Source organism: Betta splendens, chromosome 8 (assembly GCF_900634795.4).
Source record: "Betta splendens chromosome 8, fBetSpl5.4, whole genome shotgun sequence".
Lineage (NCBI taxonomy): Eukaryota > Metazoa > Chordata > Actinopteri > Anabantiformes > Osphronemidae > Betta > Betta splendens.
Window position 1 is genome coordinate 56,522 of NC_040888.2, and position 18,216 is coordinate 74,737.

General features: G+C 46.1%; 1 protein-coding gene across 1 annotated transcript in view; it reads right to left on the reverse strand.

Annotated features, from left to right (window-relative positions):
• The window catches only part of scn4ab (sodium channel, voltage-gated, type IV, alpha, b), a 38,977-nt gene extending 21,824 nt beyond the window's left edge, over positions 1-17,153 (reverse strand). The window contains 13 exon segments of the mRNA XM_029159222.3: positions 188-290; positions 366-478; positions 551-566; positions 893-1,034; positions 1,103-1,166; positions 1,241-1,504; positions 1,590-1,681; positions 3,440-3,568; positions 3,889-3,978; positions 4,191-4,309; positions 12,545-12,682; positions 13,069-13,255; positions 16,998-17,153. Of these exon segments, the coding sequence (XP_029015055.1) occupies positions 188-290; positions 366-478; positions 551-566; positions 893-1,034; positions 1,103-1,166; positions 1,241-1,504; positions 1,590-1,681; positions 3,440-3,568; positions 3,889-3,978; positions 4,191-4,309; positions 12,545-12,682; positions 13,069-13,203 (1,405 nt within the window). The 5' untranslated portion in view covers positions 13,204-13,255; positions 16,998-17,153.
• Positions 17,154-18,216: the final 1,063 nt, after the last annotated feature.

Genomic DNA, 18,216 nt, shown 5'->3' on the forward strand with positions numbered 1-18,216 from the left:
TAACTCAAGGTAACTGCATTTGAAAGTATGATATATAAACAGATAACAATGTATAATGAATGAATTATTGATTGTTCCCTTGATTCAGTTCATCCATTAACCGTTAATAATTATGTTTAGTGATTCACAGTTTTGTCCATTATGACTAAAAAAATTACTGAATACAACAAACTAAGTGTTTCTTTACCATCTATGTCCGTGTGGTCTTGCTCTGGCCTTTGTATTTCTGCAGATGAATTAGGCTGATTTGCTGAGTCTCTATTCTCTAAGAGCGCCTCTCTGCAGGCTGCCTGTTGTGAAAGCAGTGGTAGTAAGGTTAAAACAGAAGTTCATAGCCATTAAGTCTGCATTCTGTGAAGTCTGACCTCCTCATTTCTCTTCTTCAGTGCCTCTAGAATCTGAGCATACTCCTCCTCCTTCTGTTTGACCTCAATTGAGGTAGCTTCCTCTTGCTCAGCGTACGCCATCGCAACCACGGCTAGGATAAGGTTAATGAGGTAGAAAGAACCGAGAAAGATGACGACCACAAAAAAGATCATGTAGGTTTTACCTGCTGCCCTCAATGTCTGCAGAAAACATGTGGAGAGACATACAAGAAAACGAAGGTGGGGAGAGATGGGCAAAGAGAAAGAGACAAGTAACATCAAGGTGTCCATTACCCCCCTAAAATGTTAAATTAACACTGAGCAGCAACACGGACACCAAATATGGATTCAGTGTTTCAAACAACCTAAAACTTTACTGGGAAAGGATAACAACTAAAGGTCGTGCAAAGGTCAAAGGTTTGGCCTTTGCACACACACACACACACACATACACACATGGAGCAAGGAAATCGTGACACAAAACCAGAAGAGACCAATGTCTGGACTGGGCCCAGTAAGTTGCTGACCAGCTGGAAGAGGTTTTCCCAGAAGTCCTGGGTCATCAGCCTGAAAAGAGCCAGGAATGCCCAACCGAAAGTGTCGTAGCTGGTGTAGCCATAGTTTGGATTTCTTCCAGCCTTCAGACAGATGTAACCCTCCGGACAGACACTGCAGAGTACTATTATCATCATCGTTGTCATATATTAACTACAGCAGTATCTGTTTCGTGAACATACCCAGCATCAGAGCTGTTTCCACAAAGCAGAGCATCCAGCTGACCTGGCAGGTAGTAGTAGTTTTCTGTGAGCCGATGGAGCAACGTCAGACTTTCAGGCTGGTCCAGTTCACATAACAAACATAAGAAAAGCTCATACCTGGGTTGTTAATGTAGTCATGGAAATGAAAGTCATTGCTTCCTGTGCTATTGCTGTAGGTGTTGTTGTGAGCAGCATCATGGTTTGTGCCAGATGTGTGGTTGCTCAACTGAGGGGGAACCAGGACACATTTCTGCCTCAGGTTTCCCATGAAGAGTTGCAAACCAATCAGAGCAAAGACACTGAGGCAGAACACAGTCAGGATCATGACATCACTCAGCTTCTTCACTGACTGGATGAGAGCTCCAACAATGGTTTTTAACCCTGGGGGTGGAAACCAATCAGATGTATAGACACTAAGTCACTGGCTGTTAAAATTTGATTGTGCAGTTAGAAAGGAGAAACTCACCCGGAATAACAGTGATGGTCTTTAGAGCTCGTAGAACTCTGAATGTCCTCAGTGCAGAAACATTCCCCAAATCTACAAACTCTGTAAGGTATCTGGGACAGATTATCACATTTCACGTGAAGATTAGCCAAAGATAATAAACCACAATAATAAACAGCAGAATTTCTGTGGTTAAATACTGAATACAACTCTAAACTAAACTAAAGCATCATTCCTAGGAATCACGATATGTCCAGGTTGAGCCAGAACTAACACAATCCTGATTACAAATGTAATCTGTTACTGATACACTGCTTCTGGTCAATTCTCACTTTTGAAAGAAAATGACGCATTACCTTGCTTCATCCTTCCTGTCTGTGATTGTTTACTGATTCAACCGTTAACCGTTAGTTACTGGTCCAACTGTCCTGTCTGTATGTAGTTACTAGTCCAACCATCCTCCATGTTCAGTTAATTAGGTGGCACTAAGTATGTTCTTGAGTAAGACACTACTGTAGCTCCCTCGGCACCTTGCATGGCAGCCCACTGCTCCCCCAGGGAATGGGTTAAATGCAATATATAAATTCTGTTGTTACATTGTATGTGATAATGACCAATAAAGGCTTTCTTTACTTGTCCAACCCTCCTGCCTGTGTTTAGTTACTGGTCCAACTGTCCTGTCTGTGTTCAGTTACTGGTCCAACCATTGTGTCTGTGTTTAGTTTCTGGTCCAACCATCCTCTCTACAGTATGGTCAGTTACTGGCATACTGTCCTGTCTGTATGTAGTTACTTGTAGGGTTGGGCGGATTGATTCTTATATCAATAATATTTATACCAACCGTAGTATTGATAGTGTTTGATACCCCAACAAAAATATCGATAATTTGGTTAAATCTTTACCCGTCCGCACTGCTGCCATTTTCTTCAGCGGTGACCTAACTGTCTTGTCTGCCTGCGTCTCTAAGTGCCTGAGTGTAAGTGCTATGCCTGTGTCTGTATGCCAGAGCAAAGCGGACACACACTAACACCCCTCCCCTCCTCCTCACCCCTCCCTCTTGCTTTGAGGTCTCACGTGACTCAGCGACTCAGGTCAGCAAACAAACAAGCATGAGGAGGACAAGCCAAAAATGAAACAATGACAACCTGTACAATCTGAAAAAAGGCAATTAAAAACAGTGGCAAGACCACCAATTTATGTTATATGTTTATATTTACTGTTTATTATTTTATGTATTAAATTAATAACAAAATTTAAAACAAAACAGAAAACACCTGAAAGTCATCAAAATGTATTCATATTTAATAAAGCATTCATTATCAAAAGGTATTGGTATTGGTATAGATATCGGCGATACTGGTAAAGCTTGCAGTATCGCCCACCACTAGTTACTGGTCCAACCATCCTCTCTGTGTTTGGTTACTGGTCTAACTGTCCTGTCTGTGTTCAGTTATTGGTCCAACTGTCCTCTCTGTGATTGTTTACTGGTCCACTCATCCTGTCTGTGTGAAGTTACTGGTCCAACCGTCCTGTTTGCTTCAGTTACTGGTCCAACCATCCTGTCTGTGTCTAAGTCTAGTTGTTCTGAAGTCTTTTCCTCTAATGTTGCTGTCAAATTATGATAGCTTTTACTGCTAACTACTATTATAAATGTGAATATACCTGTGGCTATGTGGCTATAATTAAAGTTTGCTTTATGTGGGATTTGTTGAGTGAAGTTGTGTCAAGTCTTAAACCTTGGGAATTGCAATGAAATAAGTCAGTTCTGAATTTTATTGCCATAAAAACAATTTGAATTGAAATGAAAATTCTTGTAAATTAATGTTGTATAATGTGTATGAGTGTGTTGATTATTATCAAATGATTATTACGCCATGCTGATGACCATGAAGTCCAGCCAGTTCCAGGGGTCTCTGAGGAAGGTGAAATCTCCAATACAGAATCCTCGAGATAAAACTTTGATCATTGCTTCAAATGTGTAGATGCCTGTAAATACATATCTGTTCCACCAGAAACAAAAGAGAGAAATAGAAAGTGTGAGAGAAACAGAAAGAACTCATTTAATTTCTACAAAAGCATAGTGATGTATTCTTCTTAATCGAAGTCGGACTTCTCACTTTTCCACTTGATGCAAGTCTATTGTCTGTTTATTACTGAGGTGGCAGTGGGAGGAGACATGCTGGTGTCTTGATGTTTGGTTCATTCAGTCAAACCATCACAGTTAATGAATAACAGGGAATATCAAATGTTCTGCATGTTAATGCCCCTCCTCTAGTGTCACAGGGTTTAGTGCTGTGTCTACATGTGTTGGTTGACTCACTCTACCACCTTGTTCCACGATGGAGGGTCACTCATGGTCATGAACACACAGTTGGTCAGAATCGTCACCATGATAAACAAACTGAAAAAAGTTTTTGGTTTAAGGAAGCATCAAGAAGCATCAGAAAACAAGCAATCATATTTAGACTTTTTTAGCCCTACATAATGTTCAACTATTTTCTGTCTGTCTGCTTTCTTAGGATCACTAACATGGAAACAAGATATTGGACTGAATCTGCTTGTTTTTTTTGTTCATCTAAGGTTTTTTCCTAGTGCTAACAACAGTGACATTATAAAAGATATGAATGGATGAGAATCTTCACAGCAATTCTCCTCAGATGACTGAATGGACTCAGCAGGTAACAGGCTGGTTCTGCATTAAACCTGTAGATGGTGTTTCCTTTACTGAGGACGATGAACGTCTGCAGAGACAAGTCAGTGACTTAGAGCAAGACCAACAGATCTATAAGGACGTCTAATAATTACTATCTATTTTTCACAATGATGCTGCTACTTTCCCTTTAATTTTTCATGTGTCTGAGCAATGCATTCATCCAAATTTAATGGTTTATTAACATCAGATTATAGCATTTACATTTGTGTTACAATGCCAAATAAAAGACAGTATAAACTAAACTAACAGTAGTGAGGTGGGGGATTGAACCTCAGACCTTCCCCCTTTGTAGGCCAACACCCTACAGGCCTTCTATGAAATTTTTACCTTCCAAACCTCAACTTTCTAGTTATAAATGTGTCTATTGTCCAGTCACATTCAAGTTTTTGTCAAGCAATTATCTCACCTGTAACTTCTTCCTCTGGCTGATCCTTAACTCTCTGCTTCTCCCTCTGCCTCTCCCTCTGCCTCTGCCCCTCTGCCATTTAACTTTTTAATATCTTTCATATTTTTCAAGTTATCAAAATGTCTTCATTAAAATGAATGGAAAACAATTTTCAAATACTCTTCAGCTTTGTCTTCTTTAGGCTGTAACTACTTCAACATACTGTAAGTTACAGACACTGTTTAAACTTTGAAACAGTCTTTAGCTATTCAACTATTAATCTTCCGTTCAGCTTTTTTATATCTTTAATACCTTCTGATCTATAGCAGTTTAAATATTGGGTGGTTTTCAACTTTTCCATTAGTGTGTATTGCGTGAGCTAGACTGCGCGATGTGTGAGGTCCAACCGTCCTCTCTGTGATTGTGCGATGTGTGAGGGCTCGTTTTTTTAGGACAGAACGTCTGTAGACATGGACTCTAATGCATTAGGCTGCAAGACTTTTTCAGAGAAACGCAGAAGTACAACATTTTGAAATCCTGACTGTGGCCAGTCTTCAAACATAAATCTCAAACCAGTTGCTTATTAAAGCCTTGGCATTCAAAAACTTGACTTATGATAGTTATTGTGGTTTTGCTGTAAGAATCCTGTTAAGCAGGGGTGAAACTCTGCTTTCTCAGAGCCGAATCATCCTGATTTTTCTGCCTTTCATCTCCATGACAACGGCGCAACTGCAGCTTTGAGTGACAGCTCAAACTCCTGATGCTCAGTGTAGCAGCATTATGCATATTACTGATTAGTTCATTACACTGTTTGATTGTTTAGTAATTAATTAGACACTGCCTCTGAATTCTTCAAATAAAAGAACCAATCCAAATTGTTAGCTTTAATAGCACTATTTTTGCTTTTGAATGGGTAACTGTGACTAGTTAATGGGGCTATTTTACAGTTTAGCTATTAAGCACACGCAGCTCCTCCGAATCCTTTCAAAATAAAAGCCCAAATTCTGATTTTTCGCAACAAATAGCAATACTTTTGCTTTCAACTGGTTTGTTATGACTAGTTAATTAGACTAATATACTGTTTAGCAATTACCTGCACAGGCTTCCCCCATATCCTTTCAAAATAAAAGCACCAATATAAATCATTAGCTTTAATAGCACCATTTTAGCTTTTTAATGGGTAATTGTGACTAGTTAATAAGACTCCTTTACAGTTTAGCCATTAAGCACACACCCATCCTCCAAATCCTTTCAAAATAAAAGAACCAATCTGGATCTTTAGCTAACAATACAATATTTCTGCTTTCAATTGGTTTATTATGAGTATTTAATGAGACTATTTTACAATTTAACAATTACTTACACATGCTTCTTCCATATCCTTTCAAAATAAAGGCACCAATGTTATTTATCAGTCCCTTTAGTCATTTTTATGCCTCTGAATGGGTAATGACTGCTAATTAATAAGACTGTTTTACAGTTCAGCAATTGTCCACACACCTTTTCCAAATACTTACAAAATAAAAGTTTTAAATCTTGGTTTTGACTGGTTAAATATGACTACTTAATGAGACCACTTTATAATTTAGTTATATTACCTGCATGTTTTGTCCATATCCTTTCAAAATTAGACCACCAATCTAAATCTTTAGCTAAATATAGCAATATTTCTGCTTTCAACTGGTGTATTGTGAGTAGTTAATGAGTCTATTATACAATTGAGCAATTACCCACACCGTCTTACTCCATATACTTTCAAAATAAAAGGACCAATCCAAATCCTTAGCTAAAAATAATTTATAAATAAATAAAGTATTTCTGTTTTCAACTGGTTTATTATGACTAGCAATTACCTGCAAACGTTTCCTCCAAAGCTGCAACGTTTTCCTCTGCAGCTACTTTCAGGTGTATTAAATGTTTCCATAACTTTAAGCTATTTTGTTATTTTGTTTCTTGGACTATTTATTTATGAGTTTTGTTTTTCTTACATTTAGGTATATTGTGTATCTCTGTATTTTCAGCAGTTCTTTTAGTTTCAATTTCAGCAAATCTTTTTTCAATTTAAAATTCAACTGTTTCAGCTTCTTCTGCAAACATTCAGCTGTCACATCCGGGCTTGTCACCCGCCCTTCACACGGAAAGGACTTCCGGTTTTATTTTGTATACTTCCCGTTTCTCCGTTCAGTCCCCGGATCACTCAGCACACCTGTTAGCAGTTTACTAATCAACACCGGTATTTAGCATTCACCCATCACAGACTCCAGTTGCCAGATTGTGCGTGAGATCACCACTTTCCAGCGTTTCTAGTTCTGCCTTGTTGTGTACCGTGTTCCAGTTCTGACCTCCGATTCTGAGCCTGCCTGATCCTTGTCTGCCTTGATTGTTGCTTCTGCTTGTTACCGACCTCGCCTGCCTCACCCCGATTCTTCGCCTGCCGTTTTGGTATTGTACTCACCTCTCGTGTCTGACCCGTGCCTGTCCCTGACTACGCTTCTGCCTGATCCTGTTTAACCGGCTAGATCTCCTGTGTATGACCCTGCCTGGATTTGATTCTGCATTGTGGAATAAACGTCATTCTGTAACACCAGTAAACCTCGTCTTGTGCTGTGCATGTGGGTCCGTCATCTACGCCGCCCTGACAGAACAATCTGGCCAGAAATGGACCCAGCCAGCATCGAGAACCTCCGCGCTGCGCTCGCCGCCCAGGAGCAACGGCTCAGCGAGCAGGAGGAAAAGACCAACGCGGCGCTCCTGAATCTGGTGGAGTGCGCCCGCCGTCAGGAGAACGCAGTGGCGGGACTCGTGGAGGCGGTGGGTCGCCTCGCGTCAGGAAACTCCGGTGACACCGCGCCGATCCAGGTTTCAGCGACCGCAGCGGCAAGTGCACCCGCGGCGACTCCGCCGGCTCTCCCTCCGGCACCCGACGCACGCCTCGGCGCGCCAACCCGCTTTTCCGGTGAGTCAGGCGACTGCCGGGCATTTCTCACACAGTGTGAGATCCACTATGAACTACACGCTCCCGCGTTTCCCACCGAGAGAGCTAAGGTGGCGTACGCGGTTTCGCACCTGACCGGAGAAGCGGAGGCGTGGGCAACGGCAGAATGGCAGAACGGGTCGATCTGCATGTCGTCTTTCAGAGCCTTTTCAACGGCGTTGAAGCAGATCTTCCAGGAGATCACGCCTGGAAGAGAAGCAGCGCAGAAACTCGTGAACATTCGGCAAGGAGGGAGGACCACGGCCAAGTACGCGATCGAGTTTAGGACCCTAGCGGCGGAGGCCGGATGGGACGCGACCGCCTTGGGCGATGTGTTCATCCGCGGCCTCTCTCGGCGCGTGAAGGACTGTCTAGCGGCTCGGGACCTGCCGAACGACCTGAATGCACTGATCTCGCTGGCCATCCAGATCGACCGACGACTGGGAAGCAGAGAGCGAGAGCACCGTGGAAAAGCGGAAATCACCACCAGAGGTCAGTGTTTCACCGACGGAGGTTCTCCCTCGCGGAGCTCAGGTACGCCGCCATCACCAGAAGAACCCATGCAGCTGGGACGCGCGCGTCTCACGGAGTCAGAGAAACGACGACGCCGCTCCCAGGGGTTATGTTTGTACTGTGGACAGCACGGGCATTTCGCTAATAAATGTCCGCTAAAAGACCTGGCTCACCACGAGCACGGAGGATCGTGGTGGGCCGAGCCATGTTTGGTAGCGCCTCCGCACGCTCACTGCCTACAGTCACGCTCTCGACCAGCTCCCATTCCCTCCAGCAGGCGGTCCTCATCGATTCAGGGGCCGATGCTAGCCTGATGGATGCCAGGTTGGTGGAGAGGATGGGCGTCGCCACCTCCCCGCTCGCGACGCCGGTGGAAACCACAGCATTGGACGGCCGCAAACTATGGAAGGTGACCCACCACACAGAGGCCGTCACCATGGAGTTTGCTGACGGACACACGGAACGCATCCATTTCTTGGTGGTGGAGGCATGCTACCACCCGGTGGTGTTGGGCCACACGTGGCTGCGTCGGCACAACCCCAGGCTGGACTGGAGAAGCGGTGAGGTAAGCGAGTGGGACATTGACTGTAAGAGCACTTGTTTTCAGACCTCGACGAAGACGGAGGAGCCACCGATCGGGACTGGGCAGGAAGAGGTGGACCTGACCGGGGTGCCGGCCTGCTACCATGACCTCGCTGCGGTATTCAGTAAATCCAGGGCCATGTCCCTGCCACCCCACAGGACCCACGACTGTGCCATAAACCTGCGGCCCGGCTCCAACCCCCCCAAGGGGAGACTGTTCCAGCTGGCACCAGCCGAAAGACAGGCAATGAAGGAATATCTGGACTCAGCCTTGGCTACAGGCATCATCCGGCCATCCTCCTCTCCAGCAGGGGCCGGGTTTTTCTTCGTGGGAAAGAAGGATGGCACCCTCCGACCATGTATAGACTATAGAGGCCTCAACGACATTACCATTCGGGACTCCTACCCTCTTCCCCTCCTCCACTCTGCGTTTGAACTACTGTCGGGAGCCAAGTGGTTCACAAAACTGGATCTACGGAACGCATACCACTTGGTTCGCATCAGGGAAGGGGACGAGTGGAAGACGGCATTCAACACCCCGAACGGCCACTATGAGTACCTGGTGATGCCGTTCGGCCTCACCAACGCCCCTGCCATCTTCCAGGGATTTGTTAACGAAGTATTGGGCCAAATGATTAACAGATTTGCATTCGTGTATCTTGACGACATCTTGATTTTTTCTAGCACTGAGGAGGAACACCAGAGTCACGTCCGCCAGGTCCTGAAGAAACTCTTGGAACATCGGCTCTTCGTAAAGGCCGAGAAGTGTGAATTTCATGTCAGCACCGTGTCATTTCTGGGTTTCATCGTGTCACAGGGCCGGATCCAGATGGACCCGGCCAAAACCAAGGCAGTAGAGGATTGGCCGACGCCCCAATGTCGGAGGGACGTGCAGCGCTTCCTCGGGTTCGCCAATTTCTACCGCCGCTTCATCCGGCGGTTCAGTAGTATCGCAGCCCCCTTGCACAGACTCACCTCTCTGAAGGCTCCGTTCCAGTGGTCGGAAGAAGCAGAGTCGGCCTTCCAGCACCTTAAACAGAGTTTCACCACCGCTCCTGTGCTTCGCATGCCGGACCCAGAATGCCAGTTTGTGGTGGAGGTCGACGCCTCGGATTCGGGGGTAGGAGCGGTGCTCTCCCAGCGCGACCCAGCCGGAGGTAGGCTACATCCCTGCGCATTCATGTCCCGCAAATTATCCCCCGCAGAACGGAACTATGATATCGGGAACCGGGAGCTGCTAGCGGTTAAGACAGCACTGGAGGAGTGGAGGCACTGGCTGGAGGGAGCGGCGCAGCCTTTCTTGGTCTACACCGACCACAAAAATCTGGAATACATAAAGACCGCAAAGAGGCTGAACTCCCGCCAGGCCCGCTGGGCGCTGTTCTTCAGCCGCTTCCATTTCCACCTGTCATATCGCCCAGGCTCGAAGAACACGAAACCAGACGCTCTCTCCCGGCTTCATGATCACCTGGACACCCCGGTGGAGCCGGAGCACATCCTACCGGCGGGGTGCCTGGTGGGGGCAGTTACGTGGCCGGTGGAGAGACGGGTCCAGGAGGCCACCCAGGGTCTCCCCCAGACCTCCTGCATGTCCCAACCGTCTGTTTGTTCCCCCAGGTCTTAGAGGGGAGGTGATCCATTGGGCCCACGCGTCTGCCATCAGCTGCCACCCCGGGGCACCCCGCACCGCGTTCAGGGTGGGCAGACGGTTCTGGTGGCCCTCTATGAAATCGGACGTCCGGGAGTACGTGGCCGGATGCTCCACATGCTCGATGCATAAACCGTCCCACCAGCGACCCGCCGGCCTCCTGCGACCGTTGCCAGTCCCACATCGGCCGTGGTCGCACGTGGCGCTGGATTTCGTCACCGGATTACCCCTCTCGGCAGGTAACCGGGTTGTCATGACCGTGGTGGACCGGTTCTCTAAGTGCGCGCATTTCATTCCTCTGGCCAGACTTCCTTCAGCCAGGCAGACGGCCCAAGCCATGCTGGACCATGTCTTCCGCCTACATGGATTTCCGCAGGACATTGTGTCGGACCGTGGACCCCAGTTCGTGTCCCGTTTCTGGAGGGAGTTCTGCGCTCTGCTGGGGGCAGAGGTCAGCCTCTCCTCCGGATACCACCCGGAGTCCAACGGCCAGACGGAGAGGGCCAACCAACAGTTGGAAGTGGGACTACGACTGCTGGCGTCGAGGAGCCCCGGGACGTGGTCCCGGAAGTTGATATGGGTCGAGTTCGCCCACAACACCCTGCCCTGCGCCTCCACGGGTCTGACACCTTTCCAGTGTGCTTATGGCTTCCAGCCCCCTATGTTTCCGTCCTTAGAAAAGGAGGTCCACGTGCCCTCGGCCCATGCTTTGTTGCGGCGGTGCAGACAGACGTGGCTCAGAGCCCGGAGGACGATGCTCCAGGCCCAGGCCCGCTACAAGGAGGCAGCAGACCGCAAGAGGTCCCCAGGACCCTCGTATGAAGTGGGCGACCAGGTCTGGCTATCCACGAAGGACCTGCGGCTCCCGGGCTCCCCACGTAAGTTGACTCCACGGTTCATCGGTCCATACAGTATCGCTCGAGTGATTAACCCCGTGGCCGTGAGACTCTCGTTGCCCAGGTCCATGAAAGTGCACCCGACCTTCCACGTCAGTCGGCTCAAGCCCCACCGCTCCTGCCCTCTGGTCCCGCCGTCCCAGCCTCCACCCCCGCCTCGGGTGGTGGACGGCCACCCGGTCTACTCGGTGCGGGACCTTCTCGACTGCAGCCGCCGGGGCCGCGGGTTCCAATACCTGGTCGACTGGGAAGGCTACGGGGCGGACGAGAGGTCCTGGGTCCCGGCTCGGGACATCCTGGACCGCTCGCTCATCCGGGACTTCCATCGGGCACATCCGGAGGCTCCCGCCCCGGACGGGCTCCGCCGGGAGGCTGAAGCGGCGACGAGGACAGCGCCAGGATCCGGTCCCTCCTCCTGATCCGCCCTCCGCCCGCCCTGGTCGGGGGGGGACTTCCCGTGGGCGCCGTGGTAGACGCCCTGGGGGGGGGGGGTACTGTCACATCCGGGCTTGTCACCCGCCCTTCACACGGAAAGGACTTCCGGTTTTATTTTGTATACTTCCTGTTTCTCCGTTCAGTCCCCGGATCACTCAGCACACCTGTTAGCAGTTTACTAATCAACACCGGTATTTAGCATTCACCCATCACAGACTCCAGTTGCCAGATTGTGCGTGAGATCACCACTTTCCAGCGTTTCTAGTTCTGCCTTGTTGTGTACCGTGTTCCAGTTCTGACCTCCGATTCTGAGCCTGCCTGATCCTTGTCTGCCTTGATTGTTGCTTCTGCTTGTTACCGACCTCGCCTGCCTCACCCCGATTCTTCGCCTGCCGTTTTGGTATTGTACTCACCTCTCGTGTCTGACCCGTGCCTGTCCCTGACTACGCTTCTGCCTGATCCTGTTTAACCGGCTAGATCTCCTGTGTATGACCCTGCCTGGATTTGATTCTGCATTGTGGAATAAACGTCATTCTGTAACACCAGTAAACCTCGTCTTGTGCTGTGCATGTGGGTCCGTCATCTACGCCACCCTGACATCAGCTGTATTTAAACAACTCCTTCTCTTCGAATACATTCATCAGTCAGATTTTCTGTGCTTCTTTGAAGCTTAAAACGTTCCTACAATGTTTCAAATGAGATTGGAACAGAAAAATCTTGATGTAGAATTTTGTTTGCAATTAGGTTTTATTAATTTTTATTTCTTTTATTATAATTAAAAATGTATTTGCATTAGCACTGATTGTATTGGCTCTGTATTGGCAGGCAACCTTCTGAGATTGGTAGAAGGGATCCAGGTCCTCCAGTGGGGTGTTAATAAACTCGGAGGGTGGGTCTCCATAGATGAAGGGAAGAGGTTTTCCAGCCTCCAAGTCACTGGCTGGTTTAGGAAGATCTTCCTCTGCTATCTGCCAATCAGATTAAGGAATCAAACAGTTTGTTAGAAGTGTCTGACATGGAGAAGAGCTACATCTGGGCAGTCGGTTCTGCTCACTGGGAACAACTGTGAAGTTGTTCCATGAACTGTAGCCAATCTAGCATTAAGGTGAGGGCATATTTAGGGCCAGGCTCATTAGGGGGAGGAGGAGGACGCTCAGTGGACACAAAGGAAATGGAGGAAACCTGTGTGCTGTAGTGCAAGCTTCCAACCAGAAACAACAGGACTGACTGGTTTCTAGAGAACAGGGTCCTTGGAAGTCAGGGTTGGAGGGACTGAAACTGTGACAGCTAATCAGTATCAAGGTGTTACACTAACATCGAGGGCAAATTAAACACTTAGATTCTAGATATATACCTCAATGTTCTTCTCCTTCCTCCTCTGTTGCTCCTTTTCCTCCACCTCACGTCGCTGTTGGATCTCCTCCAGCGAGGCGGATGTAAAATGTCTGAAAATCTCCGAACCAACAGGGGGCAGCTGCAGCGGTGCCATGTTGGCATCATGCAGCACCACCCAAACTCCCCAATTACAACCCAACCAGCTCCTGCAGGGAACAGTTGAGAAAACTTAGCAAAGGCACACAAAACACATTTTAAACCTAATCTGAACTACAAACATCTAATGTGATGACTCGTCCTTTCCATCAGTTTCATCTGATTCACATGGCTTCACGTTCACTGTCATGGATGAAGGTTCCACCTGTGGACATCCCTTAATGACTTTCATATTTGTTTCTGTAAACACTCTCAGCATTTATCAAGGACTATTATTGTGAGGACACACTGGACACACAGTTTAACCCTCACTGGTGTCTGCTCTTCAGAGTTGCCAGAGTTGACCTCGCCCTTTCGTTGTCATGGAAGCAGCAGCTGTTGCGAATCATCAGTTTAACCCTCAAGTGTTAAATTACAGAGAGGATGATGATCCAGCTCAACCGCCCCCCACCCAGCCCCACACTTTTCGTGTTCGTCCCTCTGATCAGCCGCTGACCTCCTCTGTTTCCTCAGTTTTTTGTGTAAAGATTGTGAGGTTCACTCAGATCTAGACAACACATATACTGGGTTTAAAAAAGTGGGTTGTGTAAAATGTTGTAAGCAAGTAAGTCCAGAGTTTGTTACACTTTTTTTTAAAATACTTCTTTTTGACTTGATCTAAGTGGTTCATGTATTGATTATTTATCATTTAATTTGTACTCAATCAACAGTACAGTTGAGAGGAAACCTTAAGTTCACGAGGCTAAGGATGGGCCTCTAACTGTCCACACATGTCCTCTTGTAGACATGTTTCATATTCATCAAAAAACATACAAACAGCAAAACCTCTGTCTCTGTCAAAAAATCTGTCTGGGAAATCTGCAATGCAATGATGAAAACTAAATTGGCAACATTGAAAGACACGACCACAACTGACAAAAGCTTATAATAACTAACTAACCTAGAAGATGTTTGTTGTCTGTCATCAGCCTTAAATGATACAAGAACTGTCAGCGTGGTGTGTGTGTGTGTGTGTGTGTGTGTGTGTGTGTGTGTGTGTGTGTGTGTGTGTGTGTGTGTGTGTGTGTGTGTGTGTGAGTGCATATTGCTGTATTTAGCTGTACTTTAATATTTGTGGGAACCAACGAACCAACAGTCTCTGGGACTCTGGGACAGATGATCTGAGAGTCACACAGACAGAAGCAGATAGTTGCAACACAGGTTTTTATTTATTTTTTTAAAATCTATAGTAAATGTCTTGAGATAGTGTTTCCTCTCCAATGTAGCACCAGGTCACAGCAGAGGTATTAGTGTGTAAAGGTCTTTACATTGTAAAATCACTTTTGACCTGATACAAATCTGTGAAGTGAACTGAATCAGTGACAGCAGCTGATTTATGGTTAGTATTAGTACGTTGTCACTGATATATGTCACTGCTGGCTTGGTGGAGATTTATTCTGGAGATTCATGTTGTGTCTACGAAACAACAATCTGTAAGTACAGACATAACAGACCTCATCATTTGCTCTGATTGTGACAGTGTGCGTCAGTTCAACTGTGTGCTTCCTTTACTAAGATGTCATTCAGCTTTCATCTGTGTGATGACCAGCGCCACTACAAAGTATCAGATCCAAACTGCATTCATGGCCTTTTCACTGCAGTTCGGCCACAGAGAAATCTTATGGAGCTGTAATTTGGATGATGACGATGAACACAGTTGAAGAACCAGGTTCAGGCCTCCTGAAGGTTGAATTCCCCCCACACACACACATACAGATACGCATACATGCTCAGCTGTTATCAGCGTTGTTCCGTTGTATCATTCTGGGTTAATGCACCTCACTGACTCTGTGCATGTGTGTGTAACTGTAGACCACAGAATGTTGTTGGATGCAGTCAGCGACGCTTGGCATTTCCTCTCAGCTCCACACGCTAAAATAAAACGATGTGACTGTTTCTCCGTGTGTGTGAATGACAGACTACAGCTGACCAGGTCCTCCTGCAGACAGGGGGTGCTGCAGACACTGTTCACACTGCCTCATGACTATTAATGAACTAACACCATTTTCGCGCTCCTGATTCTTGATGAACCAATGGTCCTCAAAATCATAAGCTAGTAAAACTGTGAGCCAATAAACTTCAAACAACATACTTAAGCACCAATGATTTATGATGGTGGATGATGAACTATGTCAACTTGTAGCTTTCTACAATAAACTATACTGGTCAGACTGAACTAATTACAGGTTAGTGTTTCTATTTTCCCAGTATAAATTAAGGTCTTCTGAGACTGTGATTGAGACAGAGAGTCTCTGACAGTTGACTACAGACATTTCTCCAGTTTCTCTTGGAAATCTCTGTGGACTGGAAACGGCTCCAGTCCAGACTTGCTGCCAGATCTTAATCACACACTTATGTTGAAGCCAGTGTGTGTGTGTGTGTGTGTGTGTGTGTGTGTGTGTGTGTGTGTGTGTGTGTGTGTGCGTGCGTGCGTGCGTGCGTGCGTGCGTGCGTGCGTGCGTGCGTGCGTGTGTGTGTGTGAGAGAGAGAGAGAGAGCGTCAGGGAAGGGGCTGCTGAGTGTGTGTTTTGTAGGGATCACATTGCGATGCACATGCCAAGTAACTCGAAAACCACCAAATGCGCAGCCATCACATGTGAGTGAGAGTGATACTCTGATGCTTCATTCAGTGTCTCTTTGAACCATCCCACAATCTGATCCTGGACTCCAGGCTTAACCCTGAACTGGAACTGTATTAATATGCTAAATGCAAGAAACATGACAGCCCTGTTGCTTAGCAACACAGCATCACATGACAACAACAATATATGAAAACTATGAGCTGTACTGTACTGTACATGTGTGAACTATACATTTGTGTCTAGGAAATTTAAACTAATATAAAAAAGGACACATTGTGCCACACTTCTGTCAGCAACCACGTAATAACATTCTTGATGCAAAATTGTTACTCTACATGCTAGGTCTCTAAAAATCAGTCAACCTTTCGGTGTGACCCTGCTCAGTTAGCATTAGCCTGTTCACTCTGAGCTAAATTAGACTGCAGCAGTTGTTAATATCTGATCCCTGATCAGCTTGTTCAGCCGACCTATAAATACTGAGGGAGTCGGTTTATGTTAAACCTGAACTCAGAGTCAGCATTGTGCTGCATAAAACCAAACCTGAGCCTGGTCGTTGAGCTAAAGAGCCACTTCGTAAAGCTATTCCGAGCAAGAGTCATATCCAGGTAAACAACATGTCTGTGACCAGTGTGACATCACATCTGCCAGTAAGTACTGGTCGTTAGATTGTCCCCATCATCTCACAGCTGCTCAGCCCAAAATGTGCACAGATGAAACACTTGAAGCTCCCAGTTCATCTCTGTGTGTATTTAAACCTTTTTTCATGTACCTGTAGATTGACAGGCCTTATCTTCATTAAATATACTGGACTGGATACGACTTTGGTTCTGTTGTTTCAGGGTCACATTTAGATGATACAGAAATTGAATGTTAGTCAGTTCTACAGGTGAAATAACTTATGATCATTGCAGACCTGGGACCAGATTTAGCAAATCTAGACCCCTCCCTTATAAATAAGTCCTTTACCTTATTTTTGGTTTGCCCATGGATTGATAACATAGATGAAAGATTACGGATGTTCTGGTTCCTGTTTCAACCTGACTTTGAAATGGTGTGGTGAAATCTGAAGTCAGTTGAGGATGGTTTGATTACATGGTTTGAAAACATCCTTTATATGTTGACACAACAAATGTGTAGCTGTAGGTATAAGCGGAACAGTGGTTAACTCTTACCTGGTTCTGTTGGTTTGTCCAGGAAATGCCCAATAAACAGCAGTCTATTTGTCTCAGGACTTGTCTCTCTCTACTTGTCTCTCGCTCAGCCTTAGTCTATCTGACTCAATCTGTATGGTGTGTTCTGGCTTTGCCTCGTGTCTCTCTCTTGGACTGAAACCTGAGATCTCAGGTACGGTTTCATCTCACACATGCACGAACGCACGCATGCACGCACACAAAAGGTCACATGTTCATCCATGCTCTTTTCAGTTCATATGTTAATTATTGAGATCATCTGAACATTTAAAATTATAGATACATAGGTATTTAGGTTTTGGAAGTTGAAGAATTTTAAACAGAAATATACTTGAAACTGTGAAGAAGGAACTAGGATTCACACATTCAATAACCCAGTCCTGGGAATGTAGCAAGTCTTCCTTACCTGAGCAGACTGAGGTGTTATGGCGGCGCCCACTGGTGGGGGGAGAGGGTGGGACATGAAACAGGTGCAAACACAAGCCCAATATTTATCATTGTCATGATGTAGCACAACTATTAAAAATTTACAGAGCTGGTTGAAACATTAACTGTCATCCCCCTCACATCACAGTATTCACTGTCAAGAGCTGAGAAGCTGTTTGGTTTGGTTGGTTTGCTCACTTATAGAGAGATTATGATATTCATAATGCATATTCATATTGCTCCAACCACTGCAAGAGCTGACTCTAATCGCCCCAGTTGGGACTGTTACACATTAAGGTCTGGTCTCCCTCGGTCCACTCACCATACATTCTAACCACCTGCGCTGTGGAGGCAGAAGTATGCTAATAAACAGCTGTTCACAAACTTAACAATGTCTAATTTTGCTGTGTAAAATTGGTTGTGAATTTAACAAGACAACAAAAAAATGCACTTCATGACTTTGTGTAATTGCAAAAATCAAATCCACCAATAACCCAACAGAACCACAAAGTCTGTCACAATTCATGTTTCTTAGATACGTTTGTCTAGTCATGTCCGGTTTTATTTTGTTATCATTTCCTGTTTAGTCCACACCCAGTCTACCCAGCTTTACTTCCTGTTGTTATCATCACCTGCATCTCATCAGTCATTAGCCATGTAGTATTTAAGCTCCACCTCTAGCCATAGTTCCCTGCCAGATTGTCTACGTTGATTCCTCACTAGCATTCCAGCATTCCTTGACCTCTTGCCTTGTGTTACTGAGCGTGCTTTGTCC